This window comes from Sander lucioperca, chromosome 10, assembly GCF_008315115.2.
Source record: "Sander lucioperca isolate FBNREF2018 chromosome 10, SLUC_FBN_1.2, whole genome shotgun sequence".
In the NCBI taxonomy this organism is placed as follows: domain Eukaryota; kingdom Metazoa; phylum Chordata; class Actinopteri; order Perciformes; family Percidae; genus Sander; species Sander lucioperca.
Window position 1 is genome coordinate 20,327,491 of NC_050182.1, and position 13,649 is coordinate 20,341,139.

Below are 13,649 nucleotides of genomic sequence, written 5' to 3' on the forward strand. Positions count from 1 at the left end.
AACATTGTTTGTGTACCCAGAGTTTACTAAAAAGAAAGGTTTTGAGCAACTCACATTAGCAGTTGTTGTTTACGCTATCCGCCATTTTCCCAGTCCAAAATAGGCGATCTCAGAATGCGAATAAACGGACTCCAATAAACGGAAATGTCATTCTTATATGAGGCTCCTTTTTCAACTACAAGGTCAATATTGTTTTTCACTAACGACAAAACAACGAATAATCCGTGCATTTATATGGAACTAAGCTTTAGGAGCTTTCCATCTTTACTCTCCTCCCTCAACTATTTTTGACTGGCTCGATAGACGGAGACCAGAAGAACAACAGTTACAGTGAGTTGTTCAAAACCTTTCTTTTTAGTAAACTCTGGGTACACAAACAATGTTGTCAATGCTTTCATTAAGGTGTAGAGCCCCTGGTGATAGTTGGAGCAAAGTCTCATGTTGTGTCGAGCCTTTTAGTGGTTTAAAAATAGCTATTTTGAGGCTAGCATAAAAATGCCCCTAGCACTCCCATTCAAAAGGCCATTTGACCCAAAAACGAAGATATGGTACATCTTAAAAGTGGCGATTCCGTCCTAAATATGCTTTTAAACGAAAGTTTGACTCGGGTACATTCACAAAAAGACCCTAGGTTGCATTTTGGCGAGAGTTACGCTTTAAAGGACAATTCCGGTGCAAAATGACCCTAGGGGTTAATAACGTGTACTGAGTCGACCGTTCTCTGGGATATGTTTTCATGTTAATCAAATGTGACCAGTTTTAGCCCAAACCTAAAACTAAAACTGGTCACATTTGATTAACATGAAAACATATCCCAGAGAACGGTCGACTCAGTACACGTTATTAACCCCTAGGGTCATTTTGTGCCAGATTTGTCCTTTAACATACAGTAGGGTGAAATGCTGTAGGCCAGTAGGTTAGTTGCAAAAAAGTCACTTTTCAAGTAAACAAACACTGTATTGGGAGGCTTTAACAACAAATGCATGTTTTAAAAAAACAACTTATATACATTTTTTGGTTAATGTAGTCGAGAAAAAAACACTAAATACAACAAAACATATTATATAATTCAGTTTGTACACTTCATGGGAACTATGTGCTTGGCTACATTTTAGTACTCTATGCTAAAAGCAGGTACCTTACCCAATGACCATCGCTCATTCCTGGTGGATGACATAGTATGAGCTAACTCCTTCTACCACACACACTGAGGGGCGGTGAAAACAGCCAAGGCAAATGCCTGTTTGGTTCTCAACCTTCTTTTTTCCTCTTATTCCATTTCTCTTTATTACCCGCTTCCCCAACCATCTCCCTCTACTTCTCTGATTTGTGGCCTGTGAAGCTGCGTTTCCTGCTCGCTCTGGTAGTTTCAGTTGACTTTTGATTCAACCTTTTCGATTCTGTCCTGTGCTTTCCCCTTTCTATGTTGTCCCCTCTCTGTTCCATACTCTTCTTATTATACCCCATTCCCAGGTGTTTGCTTTTGTCCCTCCATATGTTTCCATATCTTTCCTCTGCATGCTCTCTCTATCATACCTACATATGCCTCCCCTCTCCATTGTTTGTGACTCCACTTCTCTCTGAGATTTTCGATTGTGTCCTCTTTCTCCCTCGCATCAACTTTTCATGTGCATTTTCCATTTCTCTTTCCTCTGTACTACCAAAGCCCTTCCTATTTAAATGCAACCCATACGTCCTTCTTCGCTTGTCCATCTGTCCTAAGTACCTTATTTCTCATAATTTCCTGCCATCCTGACCCGACCAGTCAGTGTCCTCTCCTCTGTCCTTCACAGGCTGTTGCGTGGCCTTCAGCTGAAGGCCTTGTCTAAACCCGCCAGGCCTTGAGAGGTGGCCATGACAAGCAGCTGAGCTCACAGAAACACAAACGAACACAGGCACAAACACATTCAGACAGCGTGTACACACACACACACACAAACACACACACACACACGTCAGTGTTGTGTATCCTTCACACTGGGTTCAGTTCAACTCATAACATCTGTTTACCACCATACAGCTATAACCTCCAGAGTAAGGAGTTGGTGCAATTAACTCCCTCTCTCTTTGTCTGTCACACACACATGCATGCTGACAGCCCTTCCAAACTGCAGGAGGCATGAAACAGAGCAACTTGTTGAAAAAAAAAACATTTAAAGTATTACAATATGATACTTTCATGTACTATATATATTTATGTGCCTTTATGGGGTGAACCTGTGCTATATCCCAGGCAATCAAACTGAGCATGTCTGCATGCGTGTGTGTGTGTGTGTGTGTGTGGTGTGGGCATAGAGCATTCAATGTCCATAACCATCACCATGACCCCTGTCAAATAAATAGAGAGAGAGTGGATGGAAGACAGGGAGCAGAGCACATGGAAAAAGGTAGCTGGGAATGAGAAGGCAATGGAGAGGGAGGGAGACATATACATTCCCTTCAGGCTCTTATCCGGAGCCGCTTACAATGAGTGCAACAGAGGAATATGCTGCAGACTCCATTAATACAAATTACATGTACAAGTTAAACATGTGAAACATCAAAAGTACAACATGTTTAAATGTTGACACAAAGGGCCAGGAAGGTAAGAGAAGGTACCTGTTGCTGTTGCCTGCTGCTCCCTCTGTGAGGTTGGTACAACAGCCATGTGCAGAAAAGTGGGTCCACGTTGACAGCTATGCCCTGGACACTGACCAGCAGGACTGCACCTGGACAACAGAAAAACACAAGATCAGAGATTTAGTAATGCAACTCTGAAGACAAAGAAAATGAAAGCCATGATAAGTGAGCAATTTTTCCAAAAATAAAAGACTTAATAGGAAACGATATACTGTACATCTGTCTTGCCTTCACAAAATCAACATTACTGCTCGCAAACACAGACCAGTTGTTTCAAAGCACTGAAGCAGTGGTTTGACAATACTAAACTTCAGTGATCAACAGAACTAATTCAATAGGATCCAAAGAGATGCACAAAATGATTGAAGTGGAAAGTATCTAATCTAACAGACAGACATGGTCTGATGCTGCTGCTGCAATTATTTCTGCAAAGTAGGAGGGACATTGATGCGGATCTCTGAAATAAATGTAAGGTAATAACCAAGAGTGAAAGTGACTCTGCTCAGATTGAGGTTCTCCTCTCCCGCGCAGTTTTTACACTGTGTCCTAATAACCTGCTGGTGGGTATCGAGCCTGCTTGTTGTAGCGCTGCAAAGAGCACAGTTTGTTTCAATTGTGCTGTTCAAAGTGGTATCACGCTAAGCCAAGAATAACATTTTCTTTTGATACATTTCTATGAAACTCGAGACTTTCTCTGGGTTTTGGTTTACTCTTAAATAATAATCTTTACCAACAATAAGCGGGCCCTGAGGTAATGCATTAGGATCCTATCAATAATGATTCCCATGCCGGCAGGATTAGCGCAGGGTCTCTGGCGTGCCGTGGAATGTCCCAGCATGACGATAGGAGGATGTTTCAGCTCTAGAAGGACTTTCAGCAGTTTAATGGAGCTTTGGACAAGACCCCGGTCTTCTGTTTCAAGCCCTGAGGCAAAGCTGTAAGTGTGAATGTGTAAATGTGTGCGCGCATTTCACCTCGGGCAAAGCCTGATTGCTTGTTGCTTTGCCTAACATTTTAGTATCTCTAAAGCATGGAGAAAGCACAATTATAAACTCACCCTGGAGAGTGAGAGACACACACACACACACACACACACACACACACACACACAACTCTCCAGCTTGGCAGGGATTGCTCCCTCCTCCATTATTCCTTGTGAACAATGCAAATAAAACAGCTCTAATTTGCTCCACTTTTACAACGTTTAGTGATTTGTGGCCTGTGAGCCTGTGTGTGTGTGTGTGTGTGTTTGCAGTATGTAATGTGTGAAGTCTGTGGTGTGTGTGTGTGTGTGTGTATGTATCTATGTACAGCACAGTATAATGTAATATAGTGTATGCATGTATCAGTAGGTAAAAACGGGGACACTTTCTCATCGGATGAAGTCAAACTGACACACATTTCTTCCTTTATTGCATCATCTATCTTTCTACCTTCTTTACTTTCTGTCACTTTCATCTTTGTTTCTTCACTATTTCCCTATCCATCATCTACACCTTCATTGTCTCCCTAACAACAGCCTTACTGCCATTTGTCCCTGCTTCAATTCCATTCTAAAACCTTCCTTACCTTATTACTGTATCCTTCTTCTCTACCTCTCCATTACAATCTGTCTCCTCCTCCATCCTACATCCTTCATTGCCGCCCTTTCACCCCTCTTTACCCTTCCTTCTGAAACCATACCTCCACCCTTGCTCGTCATCCTACATCCACCTCTCTCCCCTCCCCCTGACGAAGAATCATAACCTCAGCCCTGTGGCTTGAACTCCTATACCACAGTGTGGCTGCTTAATAGGCTTTGGCTGTGGCTGTAGTGCTGGGGCCCAACTTCAAGTGGTTTCATCATAGCCCAGAACAGCATGAGCAGTATAGGACCCAAAAGGCTGGGAATGGGCTGAGTAGTGAAGATGTATTCAATAAATTGACCCTAAATTGAGGTCTATGGGATGTACTGAGCACAACGAAGCACATTCAGCAGAAATTAGTCATAGCATAATAAATCATATGACTTAGTAGATGGATTGTTTAACAGTTATTACAGAGATAAATGAGCAAATAAAAATCTATAAAATGCCTGATTGCAGATAACTCTCTCAACCACAGCAGATTACACAGCATGTATATTACAGCATATGTATAAAGGCCAATACAGATTTAAGGCAGAATATACTGCCACCAGCCATCTGCCTGAGCCATCGCAGAAAGCCTCGTCATTTCCATGAACAAATACAATCCACAAAAAAACCACACACAGTTTCCGTTATAACAAAATTGTCTCGAGCTGACTTTTGAGTGTATTAAAGTCTAGTAAGTTGGTTGCTATCTAAGTAAGCTGAAGTAAATGGCATTCTATCAGCAGTGTTCAAAGTGTCATGTCAGCAGTTGTCATCTTATTTTGGCTGTGTGACATGTCTCTTTGGCTTTTGCAAATGACAGCCATGACCATTTTGATAAATCCCAACACCACTCAAAAAGCTCTCTTTCTGAAATTAACAGAGTAAACAATCTTTTCTTTCATCTCTCACTCTTTGACAGTGACACAGAAACAAAATATGTGTTGACCTGGCTTATGAGGCTTTGAAGACCAAGGCTTTACCATCCACACTGTGTTTTCTTGTTTCATCACTGTGTTGACATAACTGCCGGAGAGTGACACCTCCTTTGAAGTGTGCAGCACCATGAAACAGCCTGGCATGCTAAGAGGGTGACCTCGGCAGCAGGCTAACTGTTGTTTTTCTCTGCTCTAACAGGGTGGCATATGGGTAATTACAGAAAGTGATGACAATGATAACAGAGGTGTTTTTCTTACTTCCTAAATGATTCCTCAAGAAAACAACAGAAAACAGCTCAGTGGCCTAGACGCTGAAAATACACACAACCGCATAATGTCCGTGCAGGCATCTATGAAGACACACTTACCTTGAGTCACCCACAGTAGACCTATTAAAGTTAAAGGTGTTTTTTTTTTTCTTAAGACCAGTAGAGTTAAAAGAGAGCACGGGGCTGCTGGTGTTGTTTTATGACTGTCTGACATCAGGCTGCTCACCGCCTGAGGCAACAGTAGAGCATTAGACCAGACTGAGAGAAGGCCTCTAACCTTTAAGCCCTGTGTAGGTTCTTCTGTCAGTCTCCTCTTTTTGTTGGGCCAACAGCCCCAGTAATCTATCAGCCACACATCTTTCTGTCTTCATATTGTCTTTTTTATCAGGCTATGTCGTTTGTACATTGAAATCTAAATGCAAAATCTGCTTTTGTTCAGTCACTGCAAGCATGAAATTTAATAAACTGGGAGCGGTTAGGTCAGTGAAAGTTCAAAAACCAAGTCCCACAGTGGAGACCAAAGCCCTGATTGGGGTTACAGAGGGCACAACCTCGCAACTACAGGGCCATGACCCCCCTATCAGAGTTACAGACAGGCAAAGAGAGGTGGGGCTAGCTCACCATCCACCCCCTATGTCATGTCGAGCCAGCTAATCGCCCCCTCAGAATTGTTTCATTGTTGGACGTGAGGCAGCACTGAGACCCTGCGTCCAGCTTCTCCAACAGAAAATAAATAAATATAGCCCAGCCCGCGTCAGCCAGATGACTTCTGACAGGTTTGGTTAATTTTGAAGCCAAGTAGCAAAACAAAACATTACGCCAGCGTGCGGGGCCTACGCTGTCTTTAATTGCTTTTCCGATGAGCTCATGACTCGAAGGTGTCCTGGAGCGAGCCATGCAGCCCGACAGGTGTTCTACTGGTGTGTGTGTGTGTGTGTGTGTGTGTCAGTGTGAGAGAGAGAGCTGGAGCTGTTGACACCACTGAAAAGGGACTCAGCTGTGTGTGGGTGGGTGCGAGGAGCAGTGTGTGTGTGTGTGTGTGTGTGTGTGTGTGTGTGTGTGTCAGTGTGTATGATATACATGTGTACATGCATCTGTGCAAATAAGGAAGTGTTTCTATTTGTATCCATGTGTGTGGAAAAGACACTGACTCATGAAGCCACACACACACACACACACACACACACACACACACACACAGCTGTTCCCCTGCCGTGCTGTGACCCAGCGGCCCAGGGGCAATGCCGCCGCAGGAGCCCAGGGGCTCAGGAAGGACACAGGCAGGTTTGACTGGAAACAGATCCTGGCCTACGTACAGTATATGTGTGTCTTTGTATGTGTGTGTGTGTGTGTGTTTTTTTTTAGAGAATATAAGCACATATGCGTAAGTGTGTGTGTGTCTTTAAACATGGCCCAACTGCGGTAGCCTGCAGCTGACAGGCTAGACCCACCTCGTAAAGGTTGACTATGGCTGTGGGTACAGTAACAGTAATAGGCAGGAAGAAAGCTGGAGAGTGATTCAGCCAGCGAGGGAGTCAGTGAAAGGCAGACATGGAGAAAGATGGAGTGACAGAAGCAGAGAAACAGCTAAAAATACACAAAAGACAGAATCACAGACACACATTCAAAGAGAGAGGGAAAAAAACAGTGAAAGACAGCGTAGACAGAGATACAGTACATACACAGAGAGAACATATAAAATAGTAGATGATAATTTTTTTAAAAGTAATTTTCCTAATCTACATAAGTGAGTACGCCTCAGAATTTGGCCATGGATCTGTATGATTTATGGAATGACTACAGTACATAAGTCTCCAAACATGCAAGGTCCTGTGAACAGGACATATCACATACAGCCAAGTCTGTGTGTGTGTCTACATTACACGCATTTTGAAAGGTCCATGTACATACATCGACAATTCAAAACTGTGCATGTACTGTGCATGCATGTATTGTACACATGCTGAATGTGTGCATGTCAACATGTGCCACAGATGGTTATGTATGTAGTAGTGAGCACAGGGCTGTATCTCATCCACAGAGAGAGAGAGATCTTTTTACTGTTCCCATCAGGACTGAGGCTCCCTCTTTCCCATCTGCTGGGTTTGGTGACTCATGGTTGTTAGCTGTGGACTTGACACATTTCTCAGGCTCAGTGCTTTTGCCTGGAGAGCGTTGGTGGTGCTTGACTCAACAGTAGCAACATGTTCCCTATGTATGTATGGGTGTGCATGTCCTTATGCTAATGTGTACATGTTACATTTGAATGTAGATACAATCAAAAGGATGTATATTTGATAAGGGTGATTCCACTAATCCTAACATATAGCTCAGGCTGAGTAAGCTCTGATATCAGTCCAGCACAGCCAAACAAAGGTCAACTTTTGAAATCATAGTTTTGTCTAGAATGTGAACAAATTCTACATTGGTGTACTAAATAACATAAAATGGAACACACACTAAATATTTGACCACAGAAAAATGTACTTATGCACATCTTTAGTATGTAATGTAGACCAATAGTGAGGCCAGACGAGGGCTTTGAAGCAGCAGAACAGCAGCTCTGTCGAGCTCCATATGTTGAAGAGAGGCTCCGAAGGCAAACATTTCCCCCTTCTAGTCGATTCCTTGCATTAATAAATCCACATCAACTCTCATGGTGTTGAAAAGACAACCAGACACTGCACAATTGCTGCCTGTGGCCCTGCTGAAACCCAAGCATCCCTGATTTGGACTATTCCAGCTGTTATCTCTAATCCTCGCCTCTCTCTACTACATTTCTCTGATATGCCCATAAAAATACACACTTTCTGTCTCCCTCACTTCCAATCACACCGAAGGAAAATGCTTAAAGTCACAACCAAATGTGACCTGGCCCTTGTCAGGAAGATAGCTAGCCTTCTGAATGAGAGACAAAACAGACTTGGTCCTGATTGCATTAATGTATCATTACCATATCCATCATGGACATACAGTGCACTGTGTGAACCCTAAATGAGCCCCAGTGTAATGTAAGAGAAACAGGAGAGACACTTCTGAGCTCATTAAAATAAACAGACTTCTGCTTCTGCTGCTGCTTTCCCACAGACAGTTTCAGTTTTGCACAGTTACCTTGAAAACTCCTTATCGCTGCTATCATTCAGCTGGCTCATGGGCTTTCTCTACAGTTCAAGCTGAGTTCCCTCATTTTGTCATGAGGAGAGGGGGCGCCAAGCAATTTAATGTCTGTCATTAGCTGGGGTTCCGTCCAAGTATTTTTATATGAATTGCACTGTACAAAATAGAAAAGCCTAATCCAAATGGCACGATTTGAGGTTTACTTGACATTGCAATACTGTTTCATATACATGTACTCTCGAGGCCAGAAGTGTCCATGAAGAAGTTATGCAATTAAAAAGCAGATGGTATACAATGTCAACTACATAATGATGTAGTACTGTCTTCATAAAATATTAAGACTAGAAAAAGAATATATAGTGAACCTTTAGCAGTGGGCGATATGGCAAAAATATCATTTCACAATTTGTCTTCAATACATCACTTCCAGCAAACTTCACAAATGAAAATGAGGGCAAAACAGCATCACCAATCTGTTTTAATAGAATATTCTCTGGTCCAGCTCAGCTAAAAACAACAAATCCGTCAACACGTTAAGAGTGTCGTTCTTGACAGAGCCTGTTTGTAACTGGTAGGCCACTGACAACGTTATATTCACTTCACCTGTCTCTCCTCAGCTCCGTATATGTGGAGAGGCTAATAACACAAGCTTTCAAATGACCAATAACAGAATGTTAAATGTTGTCTGGGGGTGTTAGATCTATAGTCATTCCTCGTCCCTGACTCTGGCTGCTTAAAGTAGAGATAGTGAGTTTTTTGCGTTTGAGGAGATTTTTGCATGGCAGTGGCCGCTAATCATTTAGCAGCAGCGCTGCATTGCTGTATGCAGGGGAAACACTGGGGCCATAGAACAGCAACTGATATAATGTGCACTGTAGCACGATACTAACGGTCTCTCTATAAAGGCAGATCATGGAGATAATGTAATCGTTCGTGATCTAATATCATCATCGCCCCTACTTTAGATGCACACAAATCAAAGTGTACACAGAGCAGGAAAGGATATGTAATATACTGTAATAGCAGATGGGCAGGAAACCTCAAGCGTACTGTCTGAGAAAGAACACTCAGGTTCAAGTGTACTACCTGCTTATCTGCATGTTACTTTACAGTCATTCTTAAGTTTGATATTTTTTATTTGACCGCATTCAAAGTTTGAAATAATAAATTTTTTTCATGCAAGGAGCTTCCATTCTTCTTTATTTGTTTTTCTCTCTGGGTCAATTTGGAAACTCCAACTGTATTTGATGTGATTTCCCAAAACTGATCCAATATAATTGCACATTTCAAAAGTGGCTTTGGAGGTTCTATAATGTTGGTTTGGGTTATTACTGCACTTCTCTGTAAAAGGGATGTGATGTGGTTATATGACAATTATGTGATGTTTTCTTTTTTTTGGTTTAACTTATAACCCTTTTTAATTATTTTTCCCAAATATTGTGACATCTGTTGTTGCCTCTCCTATTCTGTCTGCATCCAGAAACTGACCTACTTCATGATCCAGCTGTCTTTTGCAACAAACATCCAGATGGTGGTTGTCCAACCCCATCTTCTCCAGTCATCCTCTCCGGCTCTCTCCACAGCCCTCAGCTTTCTGGAGAGCAGGTGGGACAATTGAGGACGAGATCCTGTCTTCAATTACCTTTAAGTCTCTGTATCTCTCTGCAGAATCTCTGTCAGCTTGGCCTTTTGTCAGTTCAGTAGACATAGTAATGATCTCAGTGACAGATCAAAGTCCTCCGGCTGAGATTTGGGGTCACTCAGGAAGCTGGAAATGCTGCACTTAAGAATTTGACGTTTGCACGGCAATATGCAATGGACCCTCTCCTTTGGTCTGTCTATGTACTGTATCTTTCTGTCTACCGGTCTGGCTGTTATCCAGCCAAACGGTCTGAGTATCTCTGTCAAGCAATTTGTCCGTTTGGTCCATGAGTGAAATAGAGTTCCTTTCAAATATAGCCAGCACCGAAATCCTTGTTTCTTGAATGTTCAGTTCATTACTGCTCAAGTTAGCTACCGGGTTCTTATATTTGTTCCAAGGTAAACATAGTTGCAGCTGCCAGAAATCGGAGAAAAAACATAATTTTCTGTACACCAGAGGATTTCTTCCTTGGAAAACCTACACAACACCAAGTGAGGAGAAACGTTCTTGTAAAGTATTCAGGATCCATAGAGGGAATTAGTATTGTAAGTGAAAATGTATGAACATCAATTTAAGTAATTGATTATGGTTTTAACAGCAGGTGTTTTTACAGAGGGAACATAGCAGCATGTTTGCCAGTTGGTAGTGCACTTGGTCTCTGTGCGTGTGTGAGAGAAAATAAGTGTGAGCATGTGAGTTTTTACTCTCTATTAACCTCAATAACCATCACTGTGTCAGCCTCTCACATTCCAATGAATGGGATTTTGCACTTTCTCTGCAAACCAACAACAAGTAGAATTATAAATACATGAGTTGCAAATGGAGAAAGAGAAAGAAATGTGGGGAGGTGTTTATATGAAATAGCTAATATCTCTTAACCCCCTCCCCTTCTATCTATCCCTATGCTTCTCAGTTTCAGTCTCTGTGTCCCTCTCAGTTCCTGCTCCCACTATCCACCTCATCCTCTTCTTGCTTGCCACAGTAGATTGAAGATTACTCCTCTTAAAGACAAAGCTTTAAGTGGTTGCACATTTGAACCATTTAGTAATTTGGTCTAATGGTTTCAGGATGAGCTATTTTAGCTGCAATGCAGGGACGAAGGGAAAGAGGAATGAAAGGGGTGTAAAGAACAATGAAACACTAGTTCTGATTGGCTGGATTTCCTTATCCAGGAAGGGGGTCACTGCAGTGTCAACGCTAAGAGGGATGAGCTCAAACAGAGATAGGATGATTACAACTGAACAATTAGAAGTTAGCAGACGGAGAAAAAATATACCAAGGCATGTTAGAAAAGTAGAGAGGAAAATTGTACAAGGCTGTTTTAAATTCATAAAGGTCTTGTGTTAGAGTAAGGTCAAGGCTAAACTGATATAGTCTGCCTTTTTTTGGTGGATTAGGACAGACAGCGGGAGCTTAATTCTCTCTCACTGGTGTGTCAATTAATCCCAGAACCCTAACGTGAAACTTTGTGTTACAAACTCCACAAGTCGAGATGACAGATAAGCATGATAGCTCAACAAGGACATGTAGATTGGTGTGTGTGTGTGTGTGTGTGTGTGTGTGTGTGTGTCCTGAAGCTTCAGAGAAAGAGCTTCTATGCATATTTGGCCTGTAATTAGTCACTGTTGACTGAAGCCATGGTTTGAACACTGCTCGCTGACAGCAGAGTAAAGACAGAGCGTGCTTCTTGTTTTTGGAGGATGTCTGCACACACACTGATGATAAGGAAGAGGTGTTTATACTCATCAGAGCTGTATTTAATACAGACAGACATCACACATACAGACAGACATGGCGCGCGCATGCACACGCGCGCACACGCGCGCACACACACACGCGCGCGCGCGCGCACACACACACACACACACACACACACACACACACACACACACACACACACACACACACACACACACAAATAAAGAATGCTTCGGCCACCTGCAACACAGGACGCCCAAACTACTATCAGCTGCCATACATTAACAAACCATGGCACAAAAGCAGTGATGAGTCAGCTACTCTAAACACACTTGAACATTCTCCCCAGACTGGCTTATTGCAGATAAACTGGACAGATAGGGAGGAGAGGGAGATGGGGGGACGATAGGGACAAAGAACACAGGGGAAGGGAAGGGACAAGGAAAGGAAATGATGGGAGGAAAGAGGTGGGTTAAGAGAAAGAAGAGAGGGAGGGAAGGCAGGAGAGATATATAGGGATAGGGAGGAAAGCAGAAGAAAAAGGAGGGAGGAAGGACAAGTCTTTGAAGGTAGAAAAGCAGCAGCAGCTGCCAGAGAGGCTGCACTTATCCTTCTACCTCTAATCTGAGATTTATCATCAGGACATCAGGACTCTAGGTCTAGAAGGATGAAGACCCCCTCTTAGTCCAATGATCTCTCTCTTGCTGTCTAATTCATAAAAATGCTATTGCATTTGAAGGCACACAGACTCTCATGAAAATGGTCAGATGAAGACAAACACACTATGCTGATGCATACAGTACATACATACTGCTGTCAGACAGAACTAAGAACAGTGCAACACTGGACTTATTCTGTAGACTGTTGTTCATCTCGTAACACCACTGCACCATTCCTTATACACGCAATGCTGAGACACTGCAGACGGTGAGAGCAGCAAAGACCAGCTCGCCAACAATCCATCCCCCGTCCTTTCAGATGCCTGTCGGTTGATGAAAAAAGGGAAGGGAGATGACATATTTGGCCATGGTGACGGGACAATCCCAAGGTGATCCAAAAAGGCCTGACATAAAGGCCTCTCCATGGAAATCTTAAACTTGATGAAACACACACACACACGCATACATACATTGAGAATTAGTGGCCCACGCCATTTAAAGGAATATACTGGGAGAGTGGTAGACATGCTGTAGGAAAAGCTGTTCTAACTATTTGACCCTGAGTATTGCTTATCATAATTAACCCTCACTGTTATCTTTAAAACACACTCTTACAACAGGGCTTTCACAATGGCAGATGCATCATTCACTACAGTGATAATGAATTGGCATAGTCCACCACTTGTGATACTGGCAACAACAGCTAGAGCAGGAAATATCTCTGTCTCTGATCCATAGTTGGTCTATAACCTGTGTAGTAGCATTACCTAAACCTCCACACAGAATGTACCCCTGCTCTTTGGTTGCAATACACACCACACACTTACTCTTCAGACAAAGACTCAGAAGAACATAGCTTTTGATATCAGAAACCATGTTATTGTACGTGCCTCCCGACTCAAAATAACAACTTTTGCAAACTTTATTGCAAACCCTGTGGCCTTATCAGTTATATGCTTATTTTCACATATGTGTGCAAGCCTGATAAGCTAATAAAAAAACATTCCCCCTTACTTCAGCCAGCCCATGTAACCAGGGCCTGTATTTATCATGGTGTCATGGCTATGGCTTATATTCACGCAGCATCTTAAAGC

General features: G+C 42.5%; 1 protein-coding gene across 2 annotated transcripts in view; it reads right to left on the minus strand.

The window, feature by feature from the left end:
• The window catches only part of LOC116066562 (vacuolar protein sorting-associated protein 13B), a 353,457-nt gene that overhangs the window by 211,849 nt on the left and 127,959 nt on the right, over positions 1-13,649 (minus strand). For both annotated transcript variants that reach the window (XM_031322688.2, XM_031322689.2), the window contains exon 20: positions 2,599-2,708. In XM_031322688.2, coding sequence (XP_031178548.1) covers positions 2,599-2,708 — 110 coding nt within the window. The remainder of the gene's footprint in view (positions 1-2,598; positions 2,709-13,649) is intronic.